The following is a 23,955-nucleotide window of genomic DNA, read 5'->3' as shown; positions in this document are numbered from 1 at the left end:
GTATACCGAATTTCATCAAAATCGGAGATGGTGGGTGACATTTTCACAAAATTCTGGATGATTTGACATGGAATGACCCGCGATTGTAATTTATGCCCGGGTGGCCGAGAGTCATTGTATTATGTTGCAGCGGTTGGGTGTAGGCAACGGAAAAACCGGATTTGATCGCAGGCGAATATCCTTAACCTCATCTGACTTCTAGATTTGACCTTCAGATCAAGTACAGAGGAGGGTGGCTTCTGCTTCACTTGCATTTAATGGGAGTGGCTCCGTACAGAATAGCTTATGCAGAATCCAGAATAGGCCTACCCGAAGCGAAACAAGTCTTACGGTATTATCATTCCTGCTTGTCACTTGTTTACCAGAAAATTAGAATATAGGTAATTCATATATTCTTTGGTGTTTTTGCTAGCGGAGACAAAAATAAACTTGACAAACTCGAATTTGAAGTTGTGTGTGCAACGTATTTCGAGAAGTGTGACGACGCATAGTTAAATTTACAGGTCTTTTAACACTTGAAACTTCTCGTACAATTAATTCTTTTTTGTGACAAATGCTAAATGTAAACACCATAAGACGTTATTCCACAACTGCAATTGAGTTATATCTTACCTGATTAAGTAAAGTTTCGTTATGTTTCTAATACAAAACTCCAGTTAGCTCTGGAAAAAAATAGGCATTTCGGACAAGTGTTCTCGGGTAACCAACCGGATGAAATCGGCGTTAGGAAGCTGGCTGGTAACCGGAGAAACACGTCGCCAAGAAAGCTTCAATTCCAAAGAAGATAATCTTATGCAACGGAAACAAAAAACAATATTCAAGAAAACAAAACAGTGAACCAGAAGGTGGCTGTACGTAGTGTGCGATAATTAATGAAAAATTTAGCGGGTCAAATATGACCCAACAGTAAATAAGGGTGTTAAATGTCAATCTGGTCTACCGCGGTGAGTGGTTTGGATCTCTCTTAAACTGTAGATTCAGTGTTCTTAAAACAAACTTTTCCGCAAAGTATATTGCCAAATATCCTTTTGTAGTGTAGTGAAATAGAGTACCAACGGGAAACGAGAATTCTTTCAGCATAATAATTTATTGAACGTACCGTGTGTGTAGAGCTCCATTCCAATTGTTGCGTCAATTACCGCTAAACTGTTTGGATGCGGTATAGTTTTATTTTTCGAGTATTGGAACTGTCGGAATGCTTTAAAATAAGTTTCATTTCTACGAGAGAGTGACATTCAACACTAGTATACAGCATATCCTGCCGATGCCTAAAAGGATTTGTCGTAACCAGTACTTGAAGTGGAAATTCCTCGCTGGGAGGATGCTTGAGTCGGGTTCGGAGATAGGTGGGGAGGATATTTGTATTGTGACAACATGGAGACAATGCAATATGTGAAGGGGGATGCCTTGTAAATGATCCTATCTGGCGGGGGATGCCTCATGGAAATTTATTGACTGGGGGATAGCAAGCATCCCTCCGCATTCCCCCACTTCGAGCACATGTTGTAATAAAAATAAGCTCTTCCTTATAACATTGGAAATCTTCAGCAACCAACAATCTTGACGAGGTAAATTACAGGGATACGCGAACTATGACGAAAGGTCGTGCAACTCTCTCCTTGTTGCCCTAATTTTATTGGTAGCCATATTCGGCTTCTTCTTGGTACTTGCGTCCACATAATGCACCTCGCCTTTTCAGGAGGCTAACTGACAAGCAGATTGTCCTCGTACGAACTTGGAGAAGCTTTCCAAGGGGATTGTGCTTCGGGTCGAAGGCCCGTTGTTTCGAGTTTCGACCTTGAGGGACACTAGTGGCTAATCAACAATAATTTGCGTGTCTCCCCGATGGCGCAGTGGTAGCGTGGTTGCCTTGTAATCAAGGGCTCCCGGTTCGATACCCGATGGAGGCACATAGTGGTTCGGATCCCACTTTAAACTGTAGGTCCAGTTCCGATTAGCCTTACTGTGCATAAAGTGGACTTAAAACACCAATTCAATCAATCAATCAATTAAATCAACAATAATTTGCAATTCGTATTGAGCGTTTGACTTAGTTGTCAGATAAGCAACATGTCAGTGAAACACGACAACAGTCGGTGACTATTTGAATCTCCAATATTGATATATTGGAGACGAGATGGCCTTGTAAAAGTGAGACGGGATCAGACAGAGACCTAGTGTCAGAGACTGTCTGGTTCGAGGCTTTGGTATGATATTGAAAAATGTGTTTAAACCAAACTATACCAAATTTCCTTTACTGTGCGATTTCTTCACGTTCCAGCTAAGTTTTAAATAAATTTTGCAAAGTCAGCCAATCGGTGACAATTGTGAACATGTACTGCGTGGTTGCATGTATTCAGGATAAAATGCCGGGTTATTTTAAGGTTCGTGGCGTCGAAACAAAGCGTTAGAAGGAAACTAAAAACTACTAAGAACAGTGTGTACTGGCACGTTGTGTATGCTGTTTGTGCATATGTTCCAGACGAGACCAAAACTTGCCCTTCCATACCTACCGAGATGAGAACCAGACGATTGTTTACAACTCAAGACAAGGCCGAGAACACGAGACGAGACCGAGTAACTGGTTTGATCCTGTCTATAGTGAGTTCCCGGCCTAAATATAAACATTTTCTGGAACCTGAATTTTTTTTCTAGTAATTATTTCCCTCTCGATTCACGAGCTTATAATTTTCCCTTGATTTGTAATGTTTTCGATACTTGAATTTGTAGAAATTTACAAGGAAAATATTTGAAAGCTGTGTGAATTCGTCCCCCTGTACAAACTTCCAAAGCATGGGGAGAAGTTCTCTGTTCACATTAGAACATTAATGCCAGCAGGCATTTTTCACTTTCTTCTCTTGTTTTATTCCTGACAGGGGTAGGCAGAAACACCCGAGTGTGAACTTTCCTCACGCGATGTGAAACACGAGAAACTCTGGTATTTCTGCGCGGTCGGGTCATCGAACTCTCGAACGAAGAGATCTTATTCCGAAGGTGGAAAGCGATGCTGCCGAAATATCAGTTTTCACTTTCAGTTTACGCGCTCTTCCTCCTTTCATAAAAGCTATAAAGTAATTCAGATTACTTAAACATGAATGCAAATGCAGTTGTCGGGTTATAAAAATTTCACCAAACTATTTCTATAAAAAAATTTCCTGTTCTGAGTACGTGTTTCATATTTCAGTGTGTGCCGCGTAATCGCCCTTGCTGGGTGGTGAGGTTGTTCACAAACAACGTTGCTCTACAGTGTTAATCATAATTTGCATTAAACACTCAACCTATACTAATATAGACCCAAGATATGGTATCTAGAAGGTACAAGGGTCGTTCAAGGTTGACTGGGATTTTCGTACTTAAAAAATCGATGAATAGCCGGATCATGATGAAACGTGCGGGTGACGTAATGTATTCCTTCACGAGTAACTAGCGCCCGGCATGACGTATTTCGCGCATGCGCAGCAGTTGCAGCGAACATGGCGGCAAGCAGTGTGTCTGTGGCTGTGGAGCAGCGGTGTGTAATCAAATTTCTCGTGAAGGAGAAAGTGAAACAAGCTGAGATTTTCAGACAATTGCAAGCACAGTATGGTGAACAAACGATGTCGCGGACAAGAGTGTACGAATGGTGTGAGCAGTTTTGCGAAGGACGGGAGCTGGTGACAAATAAAGTGCATGGAAACATTCGCCCGACTGCAGTCACACCAGTCGCACGTGTTGAGCAAATGATTCTTGAGAACCGGCGAGTAACAGTGTGGGATATTGCTGCCGAGGTGAATATCAGTGTCGGGAGTGTTGAGACAATCATTCACGACCACTTACGCTTCCGCAAAATCTGTGCAAGTTGGGTTCCCCGCCAGCTGACATTCGATCAGAAGTGGACACGCAGGACGGTCTGTGAACAGCTTCTGAATCGGTTTCGAGCAGAAGGCGATGAATTGTTGCAATCCATCATCACGTGTGATGAAACATGGTTGCACAATTCAACCCCAGAGACCAAAAGACGCAGCATGGAGAGGCTACATAAAGGTTCCCCACCCCCCAATAAAAGCAAAACGCAGCCGTCCGCTGGAAAGATCATGGCAAGTGTCTTCTGGGACATGAAGGGCGTTATGCCCAGTATTACTCCACATTGTTGAGTGGTGCTGTACGAAAGTCCATTCGCAAGAAAAGACCTGGGATGTTGTCTGGAAATGTCATTCTACTCCATGACAATGCCCGCCCTCACATGGCCAATGTGACAACAACAACAACTCTGGCCGACATGCGCTGGGAAGTTCTGCCCCATCCCCCTACAGTCCGGATTTAGCCCCCAGTGATTATCATTTGTTTGCACCCCTAAAAGACCATCAAGGAGGGAAGAAATTCACGACAGACGAAGCACTGCGGAGCGATGTCCTCCAGTGGCTACGACAACAACCAAGTTCTTTCTACGCCAAAGGAATTCGGGAGCTGCCAGAACGAAGGCAACGGTGCCTCGGCGTGCACGGAGAATACTTTGAAAAACTGACAGTTTGGTGTTTCTTCTGCTACCTATTTCCTCTGCAGAAATAAAAGTCCCGGTCAACCTTGAACGACCCTTGTATTTGAAGAAGTGATATGTAGTTTATATAGTCAGTCTTTGGAAGTAGTTACTTGTAGATACAACTTACAAGTAAGTTGTATTGAGGAATTTTTACTGAAACCAGCTCTTAAAAGGAAGTATCTGCAACTGTAACAGAGTTTCTCTTTTACAAGAGAAGTAACAACAGTTACTTTGCGACACTTTAAATTGTTAACTTGAAAATTTGTAACGTGAGGAAGAGAGAAATTTGGCATCTAATGTTTGACTTCTTTCTCGAAGTGCTAAGGTGAAAGAATTTTCGTGGAATCACCTAAGGCAAGGAACATCCACACTTTATTACAATTCGTCATGTATAATTGCTTGCAAAGACTTCAATGTTTTGGGTAGACTTCTGCTTTCGTTTGGAATATGGTAGTAGAGCTAGAAAGAATTCATTGGTTAATAAGAGAAAGTGTTTAAGGTGCGTGTATAGAGTAAAATAGAATGATGATCCAAGCAAAGCTCAGTTCCATCATTTTTATTTGTTGTAATATAAATATATGAAGACTTATAGACCAGTGTAGAAGACTTATATTATGTACCAGTCGGTCTTCATATATTTATTTTGTTACAATTAATAATCATTGATTATGTGAGATTCGTTTATCAAGAAACTTTATAACAGATAATAACATTTATCAAGTAAATAACTGAACACTGATATAAATATATCTTATCTAACGTAATAGATATAAACAGGCTCTGAAAAATTTGACTGTCAGAGCCCATGGATAAACTGGTGTAATGAAAATGAATATAAATCCTTCAAGGGTCTTGTTAGCATGATGTACTTCCTGCATGAAAACTGTCATTATCAGTGACTGCAAGAGTCTATTAACGGTGTTTTTTCGTTTGGTCCGGTGAATGAAGCATTTGTCTTCTTGATCTTTTGTGTGTGTCTGTCACAAGTCATTAATTCGCCTCATGCAATTCAGATCTTGGCCGTTCATGCCAAGCATCTGGTTGCAGTAGAAGCTTGAAAATTGCATGTGTTCACATGTCTTGTTGATATGTTCGTGTTTGTAAAGTTGTGTGTTGATTTTGTAATCCTGTGTCTGTGTTTTTATGTGTAAAAGAGAAGAAAGTTTGCAAGATTAAAGTGAAAGTACACACAATTGAAAGTTAAACTTATGTAAGTGGTGTCAAGTTTCTCTTTAGTTCAATCTATCATTCATAATGTTATTTGTTTTTTTACATCATGGTAAAGATAAGCTATTTAGTCAAGTTATAAATAGTGCCTCCCCGATGGCGTAGTGGTAGCGTCGTCGCCTTGTAATCAGGTGTCCCGGGTTCGATACCGGTGGAGGCACAAAGTGGTTCGGATCCCACTTTAAACTGTAGGTCCAGTTCCAATTAGCCTTAATGTGCACAAAGTGTACTTGAAAAAACACCAACTCAAGTTATAAATACTTTGTTCGATTTCCCATTTGAAGAATTCCGGGGAAGGGGTGTAATGACACAATTTTTGAAAATTTGACTTAGCCACTTATATTGATTGCATTGGCTTGTTTGGAAAACTAGCAACTAAATTTGATTCCATCCTAAACGAATATCCATAAAAGTACTGCATTTATATAATTTTATGCCTATGTTCTGCACTTAGCACTGCATCATAGCCATAAATCACTTCTAAGGTCATGTTTAGTCACGTGAGTTTTAGGTTTAAGTGTATTATACGGTGTTATCATAGCATACAAACACCTAGCATAAACGTAAGAGAACAAAAGTACGAAGCTGTTCTGCTTTGAATTGCAGGTGATGTATGGATAAAATAGTAATTCCATTGATAATTCATCCAAATGAACTCGGTGAACGACAACTGCTTCCGTCGAATATTGTGACGCTAGCCCACACCTTGAAAAATGTATTTAAAGTATCACCCTATGTCTTTAATTTTTCAGTTTTGAACCATCCTCAAGGCTCGAGCTAATATTAGTCAGTGGGCCAAGTGGCCAAAATCAAGAATTCGGTATAATTTGGTGGTACTAATTTACCTTTATTCCACACTTATATGGGTGTCTAAGGATACCAAAAAACCGTGCTTGCCATCTCAAAGTGGTAGCTAATAGAAATAGCGGCCAATCCAAGATGGCGAATGTTGACATTTGAAAAAATACTATATCTCTGAAACCAACGGCCCGATCTCAGCGAACTTTTTTATAATGAATGCTTAATATACGTTCTATATTTAATGTTAGTTTTTCGATAGGAGCAAGCGTTAAGTAGTTAATCACGGATTAGTAAAAAAATCGTATTTTTTTACTATTTTATATTTATCATTAATTTGTTAATAATCTAGGCATCTAGAGAAGAAAATTTTCCAAACAAACATTGTAGCGTAAACGATTATCTTTAATTTGACATATTACGCTTGTTGGTTTTCACCTTAGAATTCATATAAAACAAATGAATTATGTAGTGTGTGCATCGAATTCTTCTAGCAGCATGTGTACTTAGTCCTATTTAATTACACGTATTGTAACTGGTATTGACTATTGAAGAGTATATTATTGTTATATACATGCAATAACATTTAATAATAATCATAATTGATATTAGTATTGTTATTATTATTAATAATAATAATAATTGTTGTTTTTGTTGTATTAACTAGCCATTAATTTTGTTTAATTGTTACCGATGTTCATGGAAGAATGTTATTGATTAATTGAAATTAAAATTTTGTATGCATCAGCACTTAGGTTATTTTCACCCGTCATATTATATGAGGCCAAGGCCCGTATAATGTATAAAAAATCACCATGCGTATCTCTAAAATCTCCTTACCCAGGGTAAAAACCGAGGCGGTACTGGAGCACTCGGCACATCTCGTATTCCTATGATCAATACACAGGAGACCATACATACAACCATACAAAGGTAGCCTCCCCGATGGCTTAGTGTAACGTCGTCGCAGGGGACCCAAGTTCGATACCCTGTGGTGGCACAAAGTGGTTCGGATCCCACTTTAAACTGTAGGGATATTAGTAAAATTGGCTCGACACATGCAATGAAATTTTTCAGCCGATAAATCATGCATCTTTATTCTCAATCAAAAATTTCTGCTCACGGCATCGCTGTACAAAACTCTTTTCGTGAATGCATTTCCCCCACATATAATATAACTTCTCTGGTCAGTCTTCTGTTTTTACAGACTTTTACTTTGTTGAAGGCAGACATTTCGGCTGTGAAACTAATGACTAGTATACACGTATGTTATAATGTTCTTCTGAACACTTCCAAATGTTAACCTCATTTCCACGTACTTCACCTCAGCAACTGCAGTCTTGGAGATCAGCGAGGCTCTGGCGTCTGAACCTACGACCAGCACAACCCTTGTAGTGTTGTTTGATTTGAGATTTTCTTTTTAAGTATACTTTATGCCCAGATAGGAAAATCCGGAGTGGACCTACAGTATAAAGTGGGATCCGAACCACTTTGTGCCTCCATAGGGTATCGAACCAGGGTTCCCTTGATCACAAGGCGACGACGTTACCCTAAGCCATCGGGGAGGCTACCTTTGTATGGTTGCATGTATGGTCGGTCTCCTGTGTATTGCTCACAGGAATACGAGATGTGTCGAGTGCTCAAGTATCGCCTCGGTTTTTACTCTGGGTAAGGAGATTTTAGACACGCATGGTGATTTTTTTATACATTATAAGGGCTTGGCCTCATATAATATGACGGGTGAAAATAACCTAAGTGCTGATGCATACAAAATTTTAATTTCAATTAATCAATAACATTCTTCCATGAATATCGGTAACAATTAAACAGAATTAATGGCTAGTTAATACTACAACAAAAACAACTATTAATAATAATAATACTAATATCAATTATGATTATTATTAAATGTTATTGCATGTATATAACAATATTATACTCTTCAATACTCAATACCAGTTACAATACGTGTAATTAAATAGGACTAAGTACACATGCTGCTAGAAGAATTCGATGCACACACTATATAATTCATTTGTTTTATTTGAATTTAAGGCGAAAATCAACAAGTGTAATATGTCAAATTAAAGACAATCGTTTACGCTACAATGTTTGTTTGGAACATTTTCTTCTCAGATGCCTAGATTATTAACAAATTAATGATAAATATAAAATAGTAAAAAAATACATTTTTTTTTACTAATCCGTGATTAACTACTTAACGTTTGCTCCTATCGAAAAACTAACGATAACATTAAATATAGAACGTATATTAAGCTTTTTATAAAAAAAGTTCGTTGAGATCGGGCCGTTGGTTGGAAAATTCCAAAATCTCAGAAAAATGTCCCTCACCCTCTGGACAACTAAGTAGAGGGCATTGTCAAAATATACATGGAAATGGTCACTGGCATGTCTGGAACAAGAAAATAGTTGCACTATTATGATTTGAACAATACAACACAACTTGTACCCTCAAATCGATGTGTCTCTACGCCACTGAGCCATTCAGAAAAATCCGCAGTTACCTTGAAACGACTGTAGGTCCGAAGCTAATTGCCCTAGACGGACGAATCAAGTACCATCATACGCGGAATGAACCATAGAATCTGACTATATAAAATTTATACACATTGAGTGTATATATGGATGCGGCGGGGGGCGGAAAATTCCAAAATTTCTGGAAAAAAAAATGCCCCTCCGCCCCTGGACAACAAAGTACAGGACATTGTCAAAATACACATGGAAATGATCGCAGTCATGTTTGGAACGAAAAATTTCAATCGCCGCATGCGAGTTCAGGCTAATACGAGTACATACGCCGTGATGAAGAGAGAGTCAGCAATCATAAGCAAATTTCTTCCAAGTTTTTTTTATTTTTATGCAGAACCAATTAACTACTGGCCAACTGGTCGCAGGCCACATCCCTTTATTTTTACACCAATAATAATGCCTCGAAATAATATTAGAGGTTCCGTAAGTACTAAGGGGAGCCACACAAGTAGCAATGGCGGGTCGGATGTGGCTCGCGGACCGTAGATTGGGGAGCCCTGTTCTAATTAGTGGAGATTGTAGACTCCGGTACACACTTTGTAGGAATACCTAAACAGTAGGAGTTCAATCAAAAGCGAAAGTGTGTTGTATATTCAAATTAAACTTGTCAAGTTGTCAGCTTTAAATTTAATACGAGTTTGTGAGTTTTAATAGCTACGAGTGAGAGTTTGTGTAAGCTCTGATTGCTTCGTATGGTTCTTGCAACGCACTTTTCCTCACACATGTACAAACTGCATATGGATCCCATACCGACAGCTCAAGTCACTTAGATTAAACCAGTTTCCTCTTATGTATACATGTGGTAACTGAAGACCACATGTTACAGCATTTTGTTCTATTCTGCTAGTTTTTTCTTACCTTCTGTGGAGTTGATTGCAAAGATATAAGGTACTTTATTGTATACCGTTGTCCTTAAATGTTCTGTCTCTTTCACGCAACCAAGACACAACGGAGTTCGACGGTAGGTTGTATGTTAATAATATTCTTCTTTTGAGTTGCTTGATATTGCCTGGCTGGACGCCATGTTGTCCGCATTTATCTTTTCGTTCCTTTGTTGGTTGACATGACATGATCTTGGAAGTCTTTCCAAGAGACTTCTGCTTGTCCAACCTGTAAAAATAGAGCGAGCATGTGAAGTAAACTATACTATGTAGAATTCTGCATTGAAGTGTTTGTATACAGATTATACTCATTTATTTCTATTCTTTGCATTTTGGCATTTCACGTGTAGAAACTTATTTTCCATGAGTGATGATTCAAGCATTGAGAGCTTTTTTAAGGATTGGTTGTTAATTGGTTTGTTTGTATTCGTTGTTTGACATGTGCTCATTGATTGAAATAAATCTGCCAATTGTGCCTCGCATGAAATTTTCACAAGTGTAAATGTGACACTGCAACTTTATACATGCTTGTAGTGTTTATCTTTATTGATATGCGATGCAAGTGTAATGTAAACCTTAATATAATACTTGTGTAAATGGTTAATAAATTAAATTTGGATGTGCACCAGGAGTATAAAACATAACGTCACAGAAATTGTATCCAGTGAAACCATTCAATTATAATTACAATAGCGTATAGATTAATTGGAAATGCTACACCTCCACCGCCAGTGTTTTGTTCCCACACAGAAATTGTGGCGAGAACGTAGACTTTTATCTCGCCACGAATCCCAGTATTGCCATCTGATTGTCCTCATCATTCCTAAAGAGTAAGAAATGCCGCTTAAAATGAGAATACAAATACAAGAAATTGATAATGATTGTGTTAATGTTGACATGTGGATGTGCACAATTTCAGCTATTGCTCTTTGCGAGTGACCTTTTCTTCTAAAATTATTTCTAGCTCTCTTACTAAATGTAGTAAGAGATATTATAATTATCCACATTTGTCATGCTTTTACTGAGAACTCCAGCTGCACAATTCGTTCCCATTAATAAGACGGGCAAGTTATTTCTTGAAATGCCTTAGTCATCGGCTACTCTTTGTCAAGCACCGCCATCATTCTTAGCAGCCAATAAGCACTGTTTATGGAAGTGCTCCGTTTAACTACACGGTTAAAAAGGAAGTGTTTTGTAAGGCACACTGTTCCTTTGACTGTCGGCCGTTGAAAGAAGCTCAGACATTGGTCCTTTGGTGGGGACTTCCGTTGCTGGAACGAAAGCCACCCTGATTGAATCAAGCAGCTCGCGTCTGCCACGATGTTCCCAGAGACTGAAGTTCTGGAATGCTGGATCTACTGAATCTCGTGGAAAGGAAAAAGTTTTATATGCACAATGTTGAATAATTATGCTCCCCGTATATGCCGAATAATGGTTCGTAATATGGCAGAAATCGCTATAGTATGTATCGTATGAACCCGAATAAAACTTGATAACGTAGATCATAAATCCAGTGTGGAGCAAATGTTGTGTGCGGCAATGACACGAACCTTTTGATGTTTAAAAGAACTCATTGATAGCTGCTACAAGACTACTGTCCAGAAATTGAAATTTCAAAATATGAGTTGGACTGCTGCAAAACACTCCGAAACAACCCCACATCTTCACTCATTGCGCTTAATCGAATAAAATCAACTATTATGCCAGTATTGTTAAAATAAACATTAAAAATAAAGTTCAACCCAAATACAAACAAATTGAAATAATATTTTCAAGAACTGGATCCTATTTACCTACTAGCAAGTGCTAATGTGGCAAGTAATGAATGACTGCTGGATGGAATCAAATTAAGTAAATATATGGTGTAAGAATTTCATACTTTTTGCGCCTCGTTGAAGCCCCATATTTGTAAATTAGGTTCCTCACATTCGTATTTTACAGAAGTGCAAATAATTGACAGAATAACACCTTGCGATGGTGTTCATTGCTAAGGTGGCCGAAACCACTAAAAGATAACTACTTTTAAGTAAAAATTCTAGATGTTCGAAGACTTTTTAGACCCACTATATTAAGTCCCAGTGCTCCGTTGACATTGAGAGCATGTAACTTTACAAAAGAGCTACACTCAGTTCCAGAAAATATTTTCCTGAACGTCCTCCCTTCGAGTTTGCCCATCATTTCGATCTAAACAACATTTTCACTTTCTTCACGAGTGTCCTCAATAGGCAGAAATACAACGCACAGTGAGTAAACGACACAACACTGGTCCTGAATAGGTAAGACATAGAACTGTGAATATTTTTTCTCCATATTTTTTTTAGTTTGCTCTATTGAAATTAATTAAATTATTATTAAGTAAATTGTATCACTTGGAAGACACTTAATTATGTCAAGAGAAACTTTTGTTTTTCTGCCACTTTTGGCTAATGACGATGAGTTACTGAACGATTGCACGAAATTGGCGAAGTGTTACTCATGCCTTTTCCAAAACTCGAACCCGGAACTTTCAGTGGCTAGATCGTGCGTCATCCTCCCAACGTCCTCGACCACGGAGGGGTCTCTTGTATAGTCCCAGATTCAATGGATGCGAGTCTCATCATCTAATCAAAATTCATCATCGCCGCGGTTAGCCGAAAGCATGTAAGCAACGTAAAATGCAAAATATAGGAGGCTCTGGCTCTGGAATTCGAACACCATTATAAGGGCACCACCGTTAATAGCTGCGCGCCGTAAACTGAGCTCCACCGCGTTGGCTGTTCTTCTCTCCAAGAATAAATGTGTTGAAATCAATGGGCAAGTGGACGTAAAATTCCACGCATTGGTAGAAGAGCTGTGCGTACACACACGCACATGCCAGTTGACAAAGCCAAGAGTATTCCCTCAACTAGGTTGGAATTTGGTCTTTCACAAGGGATGACGGACGCGACAGCTGCTGGAGCGAGTTGTCTGTCTGTTCCTTCGCGGGAGGGGGAGGTTAATTCTGTGAACGAGGCTGATTTCATCAGATAAGGACAGAACTAAAGAGACCCGTCGTTTTGGGATAAATAATGGTCGACACGAGAAGGCAGAGTAAATTATTGATAAAGACACGCTTTGTTCTGTAATGGGTGGAATTGCAGCGTAATTTGTCTTGCCGCTTGTATAGTGTGTCCAGAAGGAAATGCAACATTGTGGAGAAGCATGTTTTGTGACAAGCCCTGGAGATGTACACCATTCTGCGTTTCGCACAAATGTAAACTACAAATCATGTTTCAGCATCCACGCGGCGCTGAATGCTGGCGAGCAACAGTTGAATTACATGCGGATTACTGTACTTTGAATATCCTACATCCTTGAGATATCCCCAAAAGTAGTAGTCCGGGGAATCGTGTTGGTCACTAATGTTTTGAAATATGTCGTTCAGCAGAACACGCGCTTTGCAGGTAACCCATTCCTATCCTTCCTGTCTTCATGAGGGGAAAAAATCTTGATTTTTCCATGCATTCCTTACTTTCTGTATGTAAGGTGTTTCGGAAAGTAAGGTTCAGTTGCTAAATTGCCACTTACAAATACCCTCCCCCCTCTCTCATCCTTCTATCTCCCCCTCCTCTCTCATCCTCCCGTCCAGTGTAGCAGGCGTAAGCTAGTAATGAAGGATTATACCCTATTTGGCAATTTGTGTTAAAAAAAAACTCTTACCATGCATGTTGAACATGTAATTATAGTTGTTAACAGTCCAGCACATTGTTCAGCGTGCAGACATTAATATCCTCGTAGCCCATTTTAATATTCCCAACTGCTTTGTCAATGTTGGAAGGTGACAGGGTTTGATTACTTATTAAAAAAAAAAAAAAAAGATCTTTCCACCTATTCACATACTGTATCCATCGTGCTAACATGTCGCTGTTGCTCATCAAGCTGCACAGGCGATACACACATTATTGCAAATTCTCGCACTGGATTTTCCAAAATTCCAAATAACGGTGAAAATAGTTCTTGTAAAAAAGCTCTCCGGTCACCCGTTAGGTAAGGAAGCATGAAAATTATGGGTCTTTGACCTCAACCCATTCTTCAAGTAGCTGAAAACATTAAATATAATTGTGGAGACGGTCACCAGAAATTACCCCCTTGAGGGTATTGGAGTTAACCGATAGCCCCGAGCTCTGAGAGGCCGCGACGCAAAGGAAGTGTCACAAGAAAGGAATGACGTGACGGGAAACTTGCCACCGAAGTCCCTTCCAGCAACGGAGGATAACTCTTCAATACATAATGCTTTGATGGTTTTTTATTCATCCAGTCGTGTACCGAAATAGCTGATAAAAACAAACAAGACGTGCGGCTCTTAATTTTTTTTACTTTATTATTGTTCATGCTGTTTCGCTCGAGCAAGTAGCAATTACTAGTTTAAAAAGGAAGTACTGGTAGCAGTAATGCAGGGGGATGACCTTTCCAGGACGTCTGATTCAACCCTATCCCCACCAAGGAAAAAGTTAAAAGGACTTGCATTTTCAAGTTCAATTTTACATATAAAATTTGAGTGCATTCTCCGCAAATTATTCTCGCCTGCCCAATTCCACCTCGCCAGATTTATACACAAACCCTAACCCCCAAATTTCAACCCCCTAAAATATTTCACAAAAGCCCAATTTTAGGTCCTTTGAGCTCTAAATTTACCCTTACACCCCCTCCCCCGATACGAACTTACACCCTCCCAGATGGAACATTCTGGATAAACCGCTCCGCCTCACCACTCACTTTGCTGGCTGTGTTCCTGCTTAGCAGATGTATTTTGTAATGTATTAACGTTGTGCCACATGCCGGCTTGATGACCCTGCCAAAGCGAGTGCCCTTTCATCTATTCATTACTCATCGTCGTGATTAGCCAAAAAGAGGCAGAAAAGGAACGTAGAATAAGAAAAATACAAATTCAAGATTGCTGAATGTCGTAAGTGTATTTTAAAGGTAAATCGCTCCACCATCCCATGAAGGCATCTTGGGGGTATGGAGGTAGGGGACTTAACACATTCTCAATATCCGCCGTGCTACAGATGTGATCAGCACCGTATTCCGACAGTCTTGGTTTTAAGTTCACATGCTCAGATCAATCGTGCCTGGACCACCAGTTCAAAGTGGGATTTGAACCACTGTGCAATGTGCCACCACAGCAATCGAACCCGGGATCCACTGATTGCAATGAAACATGGTTTACCACTGTGCCAGTTATTCCTCAAGGTTGCTCCCAGGTATACATTGATTTAGAGGCTGGGTGAGCTCTAGAGCCAGAAGATGTGGTCGGAAATCCAATCCTTCTGCCTAACAGTTAAGCCGTGTCACCGACTTGACAATGGGGTTGGTTTGTAAGGGGGTGGGCTTGATGACGTGCAGTAATTGAACCTCAGATCATCTTTTGAAACTGCAAACCTTAACAAAAATACCGATTGTGCTTAATGGAAAATACCACAGAAAGACAACTTGTGCAATCTAAAAGTCGATGGCAGTGTGAATCGAAACTGTAGAGGATTGACTGAAACTCCAACGTACTCACACCTTAGTCTAGACATCCTTTTATTTACCCGTCCCATGAATCACATAGGTACGTATTATGCGTTCTCCAAATAGAAAGGGCAGAAGGCGAGAAATTGGTTCCTTCTCGCAGCCCGACGACAGGTTGAGAAGTCCAAAGTAGCCCGTTTTCACACTTTCGAAAGGGTAATCGTGCGACACCTAGCGAAAGAAATATCATCCGCTGACATTTGATGAGCCGATGCCTTTTTTTCCCCCTCGGCCGAGAGTGTATTTATATTCAGCTTGTGTAACGCGATACCCGAGACCTGCCTGCCAGACGTTTATTTAAGTTTCAGAATCTCTAGGAATCCAGTCGGCCAGGAATCAAGTCTAACTGGAGAAAATCAATTTTCTGACCTAAGAAAATATACGCTTTGTCTGCCGGAATGATAGCAGAAGTTTGTTTTAAGTTTTGCATTATGCTCCGATAAGGCTAATCGAAACTGGGCCTATGGTTTGAATAACACTGTGCAATTCACTGAACTCGGTCCCCTTTATAATGAGAAGTTAAAATAATTAACTAATTTACATTATCTGACTGCCGGCGTAGGTGTGCTCCCACAAGGGATCAAACCCGGTATACCTAGATTACAAGAAGACAGCAATTCATTATCGAAAAGTAACCTGCAATGGTTAAATATAAGTCTTGGGTTCGAATCCTTCAGGTTAGGCATGCATTCGCAGTTTATTTGTCTAATTCCTTGCCATTCATCCTCATCGTGTCTATTAACCTAGAGATGTAAAAACCTCCGTAAAACGATAGAAATGTATCTAAGTGACACTAGAACTCAGTTGGTAATCCGCCTGCCTAATTGCCACGTGTAGGATTCTGGTTCCATCCTCGGCGCGTCGGAACTCTGGAAATTCCAGCGATATCCCTGCACAGGTCCCTTTATTGCGAAGTTAATCAATTATCAAATGTGTGGGTGAATACAGATAACCACCCCCATTTTCAGGTGATCGGCCAGGTTACGTCGGATCTGCCAACGTTCGAGAACCGACATAGCGTAACTCTCATCCTCATGGTGATCTTGTCTTCCACAACAACCACGTCCCATGCCGCCCGCCCCTGGAAAGTACTTCGCGTGTTTGAATTCGAAATTGCACCGGAAAAAAAATGTGCAAGTTCACAACCGGTATTTCAGCTGCAGCACGTATAAAACAGAGGTAAACGTACGTGCACGTTCTAGGAAAGCGTGGAAGACAAGAAAATAAGATGCAAACTGCTCGCATGGCAAGAATTCCGAAGCTTTTTTGTGCAACTCTGATGCTGCATGATGGGCACCAGTAAGTTATCCAAGACGGTCAAGGACAATGGTGTGCAAATGCCATGTTGTTTCGTGGGTTTTTTGTAAGAATCTATAAAAATGTTGCAGCTGCTGTTTTGACGGTGTGATTCGAATTCGAAATAACATTTAAACCAGTTTGATTCTGAAAGAATGTTTGTTTGGATCTAGTAAGAAGTCAAAGTACGAAGGGATATTTCTCAATTTCAGACTAGAATTAGTATAGGGGACCTTAGTTTCTGACGACTATCTTAGATTATCGATATAATTATGCAAACCAAGTAAAACTTGTAATCCCTTTAGATAAAATTTTACTTTCTACAGACTTTTTGAATTAACAGAACATTTATTATAATTTTGTTGTAACTATAGTAGCTGTAGCCTTTACTAAATTTTGCATTTTTCACTAAATTATTTGGTAATTGTGAACAAAAAAGGCTCATTTGATCAGAGGTATTTCCAAAATTGATCTCGTGAACAGTAATTTGTCACCAGCGCATAATTCATCACCCACCAACCACAAAGTATTAGCAGAACTTCAATGCACAAATGTATACTGGCCACCCCCCCCCCCCCCCTTCTCCTATTCCATTGCACGTAGCTCAAAAAACGACCGTGTTTACGGCTTGTGAAGCGTGAAAGGAAAGTTTCGTGTTTCCCGTTCTAAAAGAATCTTTCTTACACATGGATGCTCATTCGGTTGAATGTGGTCGTTCAAAATACAAACACAAACACATCTCTGGACGTTGAACTTTCTTAATTCTCACTCGAAGCGAGCAAGAGAGAATTTTTCTCTCCACCAGCTGTGACTGACCGACTGACTTGCAAGAGATCGTTGTCCACTTACCGACACCGTAATGGCGATTATAAAAATAGCGTAATGAAGAAAATGTCACGTCGTTTTCCTTTGTGGCCCACCGTATTTTACCCCGTCATTTCCTTTTGTCTTATTCTAAGTATATACGAGGGTCGTTCAAAAAGTTCTACCAGTTTAATGTAGCAATTGTCGAGCAATACGATTCATGTCAGATTATTGCACGGGGTTTTAACTTACGTTTTCATATTTTTGAATTGCTATGATTTTCTGAAAAGCTTGGAAAAGTTGTAAATGTTATTGTAAAGTGCTTTCATTGATAATTTGTAGAGGAGGAAGAGTACTAGTTAAGAGATCTGTAGAGTTGGAAGGGTAAATACAATGAACAATTGCATTTTTATTGAAGTAGTAGTTTTTCATGGCACAAGTAGTTTTTCTCAGGTCTTGCTTGGTCCCGCAAGTTAACCCACAGATTCGAAGAACACTTTTTTGATCTCGTCATTTGAAAAATATTTGTCGTGTGAGAAAAGGCATAGAGCTCTTGGAAGACGTGTTAAAGACAAATTTATCCCTCAATGCTCCATTTCGCACTTTTTAAGAACCATCAGTTGAGAAAGGACTGGAAATGTAGTCTTCTCTTCCTACAGAAACGGAAGCGCAATCGGGGATTGAGCCTCCGACAAAAGGTTTTTGCTCGAACGGGACCAATTGACATTCAAGTGCCCCTGCGTGCTCGGGGGGCCAAAGGAGTGATTGCTGTAATTGGATCCCTCGAGATACACTAACAAGAATGACCCCAGAGCTTGTTACTTGAGCGACCCGGTTTCCAGTAATGAGAGATTGTACATTTTCAGTGGAGACGTTTTAAGGCCTCTAATCGAAAGGAGGTGTCTGATGTTTCTTTCACATGTTCAGCATTTGTAATTTAAGTCAATTTACTTTCGTTAGAGGTGCCCTTTTGACTGCCCAAGGAACAAACGACACTGGAATAAGATTAGGATCTTGGCTCTTATCCAGTTTCTTCATTCCAGGAACTATTAAGGAAATGTGGGAGAAAGATAAGAGGCAAAAGTGAAGTCATTTCCTTACAAGTGGGTTTTCCCACTGTTTGTACAATGAAACAATTGCCTGACATTGTTAGCAATAGCTATTTTAATCAATATTTAATTTCCATTTATTGAAAAGCAAAGCACATTTAAGAAATTGCAACACTGAACACTGGTAATTCAAATTCTTTCCTATGTCCAATTCCTGTTTTCTAACACAAGTCTTCATTATTCCCAGAAAACAAAATTAAAAAAATGCTGTTTTGTTTGTGTGTCAAGGCTGTGTTGAGCTCATTTCATAAATAGAGCATGCATACTTCAACTTTTCATAGGGAAGGAATGCTAACGTACTAAATTTAAATGTGTGTGTGTGTGTGTGGTGTGCATGGATTTATTTAGCATTAGTGTTGTATCATTTTTGGAAGAATTGCAACTTACGCCTTTGAATTGATGATGTAACTCATTATAAATTAGAAATGGTACACTTTCATAAATATTTTGACTGCTTCGGTTAATTGACAGTAAACATAGGTTATAAATTAGAACTCCATTTTTCTTAAAATATTAGATTTAATTTTATTGAATGTCTCCTTTTTTTTCAGGAAAGACATACTGCCAGAATTGCAAGAAAAAGTGTTCAGGGGAAGTGCTTCGAGTACAAGATAAATATTTTCACATTAACTGTTTTAAATGCAAAGGTAAGTTTTGTTCTTTAACATGGGGGTTTCCCAATTTATATAGTTTTAAGCATGTGACGAATCTTTTTAAATGTGATCCCTGATGTTTCGGTCTTGCCTGCAGTTCTTCCTCCAAGGATGTTTGAGAATGATTTATAACCTGGGGATAGATTTTAGATAAGGGGAATTTCCCTGCATCATGACAGATAAATTGCATGTGTTACTGACATACACTCATTAATCTTGCTAAACAGAAGTGAAAAATGGTGTTTAAAATATTAAAGTAGAGACAATATGGATGCCAAGACAAGGCAAAAACCTCTCTTCAGTTCCTGCAAGACCCTTATAATAATTAACATTGAACAAAATTAAATTATACCTTAGTGGTGTCATTGATTTTCAAGGGTGGGGGTGTTTCTCCCCCTTCTGGAGGTCCATGGTTATTTAGGGAGGTGAATGAATGATTGAGTTTCTTCATAGAGTCCTTGCAATTTTGTCTGTATCTTACTGACGTGAGCAAAAATTTCAATCAGTCCATCCCTAAGTGAATAAATGTCAATTTGCAAGCAAGAAATTTTAGAGATATTGTTAATTTCGTTTATCAAAGGATGGAAAAATATTTATGTATTGTAAGCATACATCCATGCTTCTTATTGTTTAATTATGCTTGTTTGATGTGTATATTTTATGTTTAAAAATGGCACTTTCAGAATGAAATTTTCACATCGTTCAATGTTTTCTATTTTACATCTTTATATTATATTTACAAATTTATCTTTTTTTTTTTTATCAATAACTGCTTTGGTTGGAGTGCTGAGTTGGGTAAGAAGTTGGTTGCGTACCCCCTACCCTGTTGTGTAGAGAATTTGTAAAGATTTGGTGGAAAGTTCATGTGTTTAATTTTTGATAATTTGTCCTCCATTGTTGCAGTTTGCAAGAATTCGCTAGCACAGGGAGGCTTCTTCTGTAAGGACGGAGGATACTACTGTACAAATGACTACCAGCGGCAGTTTGGTACCAAGTGCGCTACTTGCGGAGAGTTCGTGGAGGGGGAGGTGGTCTCTGCACTAGGCAGCACATATCACCAGAAGTGCTTTACCTGTGCTCGTTGCAGGTAAGTTGGAATTATATAAAGTGAAGACTTGACAAATGAAGAGCATGGAAAACATTTCCAGACATGTCTCCAATTTGTTTGGCTGGACCTTTGGCCGATGCTAGTGAAGACATTTTCAGAATTTCCTCTCCTTTAGAAAAACTGCTATAATATTTCAAAATTTGAATAATTAATCTGCTTAGATTCCTTCTAAAGCATTCACATGAATCTTTGTGTGTTTTCCTTACACTGTTTGTAGATATTTGCACGAGTTAATAGGCTTATGTAGCCACTGAACTATTGTGAATATCTCTACAACAATGGGCAAACCATAAGAAGATTCACGTGAGTGATCTAAATAGAAGGAATTATAAGCAGATTTAATTTTTCATTTTGGAATATCATAGCAATTTTTCAAATTGAGATGAAATTTAGAAAATCTGCCAAAGGCCCAGTTGAATGTTGATAACCAATGGTATGCGAGTGTAAAAATAGGGTTTATTTCTTATAGTTTTTTTTTCTTTTTTTTTCAGAATCATATTTTATAATCTTTTCATGTATTTTGTCTCCATTTTAATAGGAAATTCTGCTGTGAAAGGATAGGAGATTTTATACTACCATCAACTTTCACCTGTACATGCCACCGTAATCACTAGAATTTACACGTTTTGATAATGGTTGAATAATTCACAATATAGATATTATTATTTTGTTTCTTTAATATGCTTTTCTACCTATTGGTTAATTGCAAAGATGAGGGTGAGGTATGAAATTGATGATGGAACAGACAGTGATATGGCCATGACTGTGTTACTGAGGGTTCAATTGTGGAACCTATGGCTTTGTAGTGCATTATGCTGCCCACTCGGCCATGTAAAAGGCTGGCAATGTAAATGGAAATTTGTTCGCATTGAGAGGCAAGAGTATAAGGGGAATCTTCTCAGAAAGTACTCGATGCCAGTCGCCCTTCTTCCACAGAAACTGCATTCTTGCAGCCTTAAAAGGTTCTGCACTACCCAACAGTCAGGATGATTCTCTTTAGTGTTACGTATTGTCCTTGTGTGTGTTCAGTGCCTGCTACACACTTGAGTTTTTATGAAAGGAGTGTAATTTTTTGTGCGTTTTCAGTGTTCTTAAAAAGGAGTTTATCTGTATGACATTTAAGTCCAGACTTTCATTTTAATTTGATGACTCTTTCCAGCTTTAGTTGTTTTTAACTCATAACTGCTGCTGTTGGCTTATATTTGACCCAATGTATTTTTTAGTAATTGTCACTACACTGGTCGTGATATCAACAAAGCCATGTTCTGGCTATGCTGTTGTGTTTTTCTTTAATTTTATTTCTTATAATATTATATTATTTGTTCTGAAGCTAATTTGAAATTTGGGTTCCATTTTATATATAATTAAACTTTTGATGTTTGTATCAAAAGGTATTTGTTGTAATTTTATCAAATCACAGATACTTATTTCAAGTTGTGTTGTGTCTAAATATCCTGGAAGTTATGCTGAATGACTGATTTTTATTTATGTTACACCATCATTGTGTGAAGAATGGGCTTGTAATTAAGATGGCTATTTTAATATTTGGATTATCTTGTATGCAATATTGTGAGTATTTATATTGTGTAGTTGCAGTAGAATACTTTGAAATTATCTAATTCTTTTGCATTTCTAATGCAAAAGTTAAAACTTCCATTTGGTCCTATGCTGGACAATATCAATTTACTTACTCCCCCCCCCCACAAACTTAACTGATATAATTTTTTATTCTCAACCTGACACTCCTAGTACAAGGAATAAAGTGTGCATGGCAACTTTGAAATACTGATTGTTTTCCCCTTGATTTCCAACAGGCAGCCTTTCCCCACAGGGGAACGTGTGACCTACACTGGCAAGGAAGTTTTGTGTCAAAAATGTGTGCAGATTCCTGTTGTGGACTCACGATCTCCTCAAGCCAGCCCTTCAGGAAATGCTCCAGGTATGTCGGTTTCCTCTCTTACTACTCGCCTCATTTTATTACAATAATTTAACAGTTTGTGTAAAAATGAGTAGTAGCAGCTCTTCAAGTGGAGTTTCATCATGTGTGCAAATGTAGTTTAGAAATGTCTTTTCACTAAAACAATGGTTAAAAATAAACTGCACAATTTAACGTAAAATATTCTCCTGGTTTTTGTGGGAGGATTTGCGATTTGATCAAGGAAATGTTTTGAAACCTACTGAATTTTAATGAGAAGTCCATTCATGATGTGAATTGGGTAATGCTTTTGCAATTATTATTATTCTAACAAGTTTATTTGAGTGAGATATTGAACAAAACTTACATTAAAATTGATGAGTTAAAAATATCCGATAATAGTTAGTCTCTCTCATATACATGCACTTGATTCTTATACAGTCATCTTAAATTTTACCTTTGTCATATTGTATAATGAAAGAATTTATTTGGTCTAATTTGTGTAATACAGAAGGACTTCAACAGTGGAAGCTTCAAGTAGTGTAAGTCCAAATTCAAGTATATCGGTGTTTCCTCTTAGATCAAACCAATATGGGAATACTTGTAAAAAATCTGATGAAATTTAAAAGTAGCTATTATGCTGCAGAAGATTCATTCATAGCAAATGAGAATGTAAGTGCTGGGAGAATTCAGGTGCTTCCCTTGTCTGATGTTACCAACTTGTATATAACATACTTTTATATGTATCTCATAAGTAAATTTGTTAAACATAATTGTCTTGATACATTTAACTAGTACTGAGCTACTAATGTATCAATATAGCAGAGACCAACGTTTTAAGCATCAGAAAGTATTGGTTGGAATTGAAGATACTTTGTCAGAGCTCATCCCAGAGTACACAATTTTCATTGATTTTGCCATTTTGTTAAGGGTCAGCTATTTTAATATTCAGATTATCTTGTAAGTAAATATAAGACAATTTTAAAATAAAACTTATATATTGACATGACGCAGTTGAAATGTAGTACACGTATTCCAACTTAACTCACTTATCCACAATGGCAACAGTTCAGTGTCCTTTGCCACCATTTGCTACCACATCTTTCTTTCTTCGAAATATGAATATTTATATATTTATACATAAGTACCAGTTTGTGTTCTACTTTTTTGTGCAAAATTCATAGTAATATTTTTATTTAAGTGTTTTCATCTTGCAGAGTGTGCTGGATGCAAAGAAGAACTGAAAGAGGGCCAAGCTCTGATTGCCCTGGATAGACAGTGGCACATTTGGTGCTTCAAGTGTCGCACATGTGATTCTGTACTTCACGGAGAATATATGGGAAAGTAAGTTTACTACTGTACTCTGTATATGATGCTAGTTTTCAGTTTAGGAACAATTTGGCCTAAGCAGTATCATAGACTTGGCATATCTCAGTTTTGATCATTAGCAGTATGTAATTAATTAGTAGTAGACTTATTTCTTGTTAAGTACAGATTAAAACCTGCAATTGCTGAAATATTCAGTATAAATTTTGTAGCCAAATGTCACATTTTTATGAATTA

The 23,955-nt window shown here is 38.4% G+C and overlaps 1 protein-coding gene across 10 annotated transcripts in view; it reads left to right on the top strand.

The window, feature by feature from the left end:
- Unc-115a (actin binding LIM protein Uncoordinated 115a) overlaps positions 1–23,955 on the top strand; it is a 143,841-nt gene that overhangs the window by 79,663 nt on the left and 40,223 nt on the right. For all 10 annotated transcript variants that reach the window (XM_083126868.1, XM_083126861.1, XM_083126865.1 and 7 more), the window contains exons 2-5: positions 19,268–19,363; positions 20,273–20,456; positions 22,292–22,416; positions 23,610–23,736. In XM_083126868.1, the coding sequence (XP_082982994.1) occupies positions 19,268–19,363; positions 20,273–20,456; positions 22,292–22,416; positions 23,610–23,736 (532 nt within the window). The remainder of the gene's footprint in view (positions 1–19,267; positions 19,364–20,272; positions 20,457–22,291; positions 22,417–23,609; positions 23,737–23,955) is intronic.

Source organism: Lepisma saccharinum, chromosome 8 (assembly GCF_977018435.1).
Source record: "Lepisma saccharinum chromosome 8, izLepSacc3.1, whole genome shotgun sequence".
Taxonomy (NCBI): domain Eukaryota; kingdom Metazoa; phylum Arthropoda; class Insecta; order Zygentoma; family Lepismatidae; genus Lepisma; species Lepisma saccharinum.
Note: the sequence above shows the minus strand (reverse complement) of the source record. Positions and strands in the feature narration are given on the sequence as shown.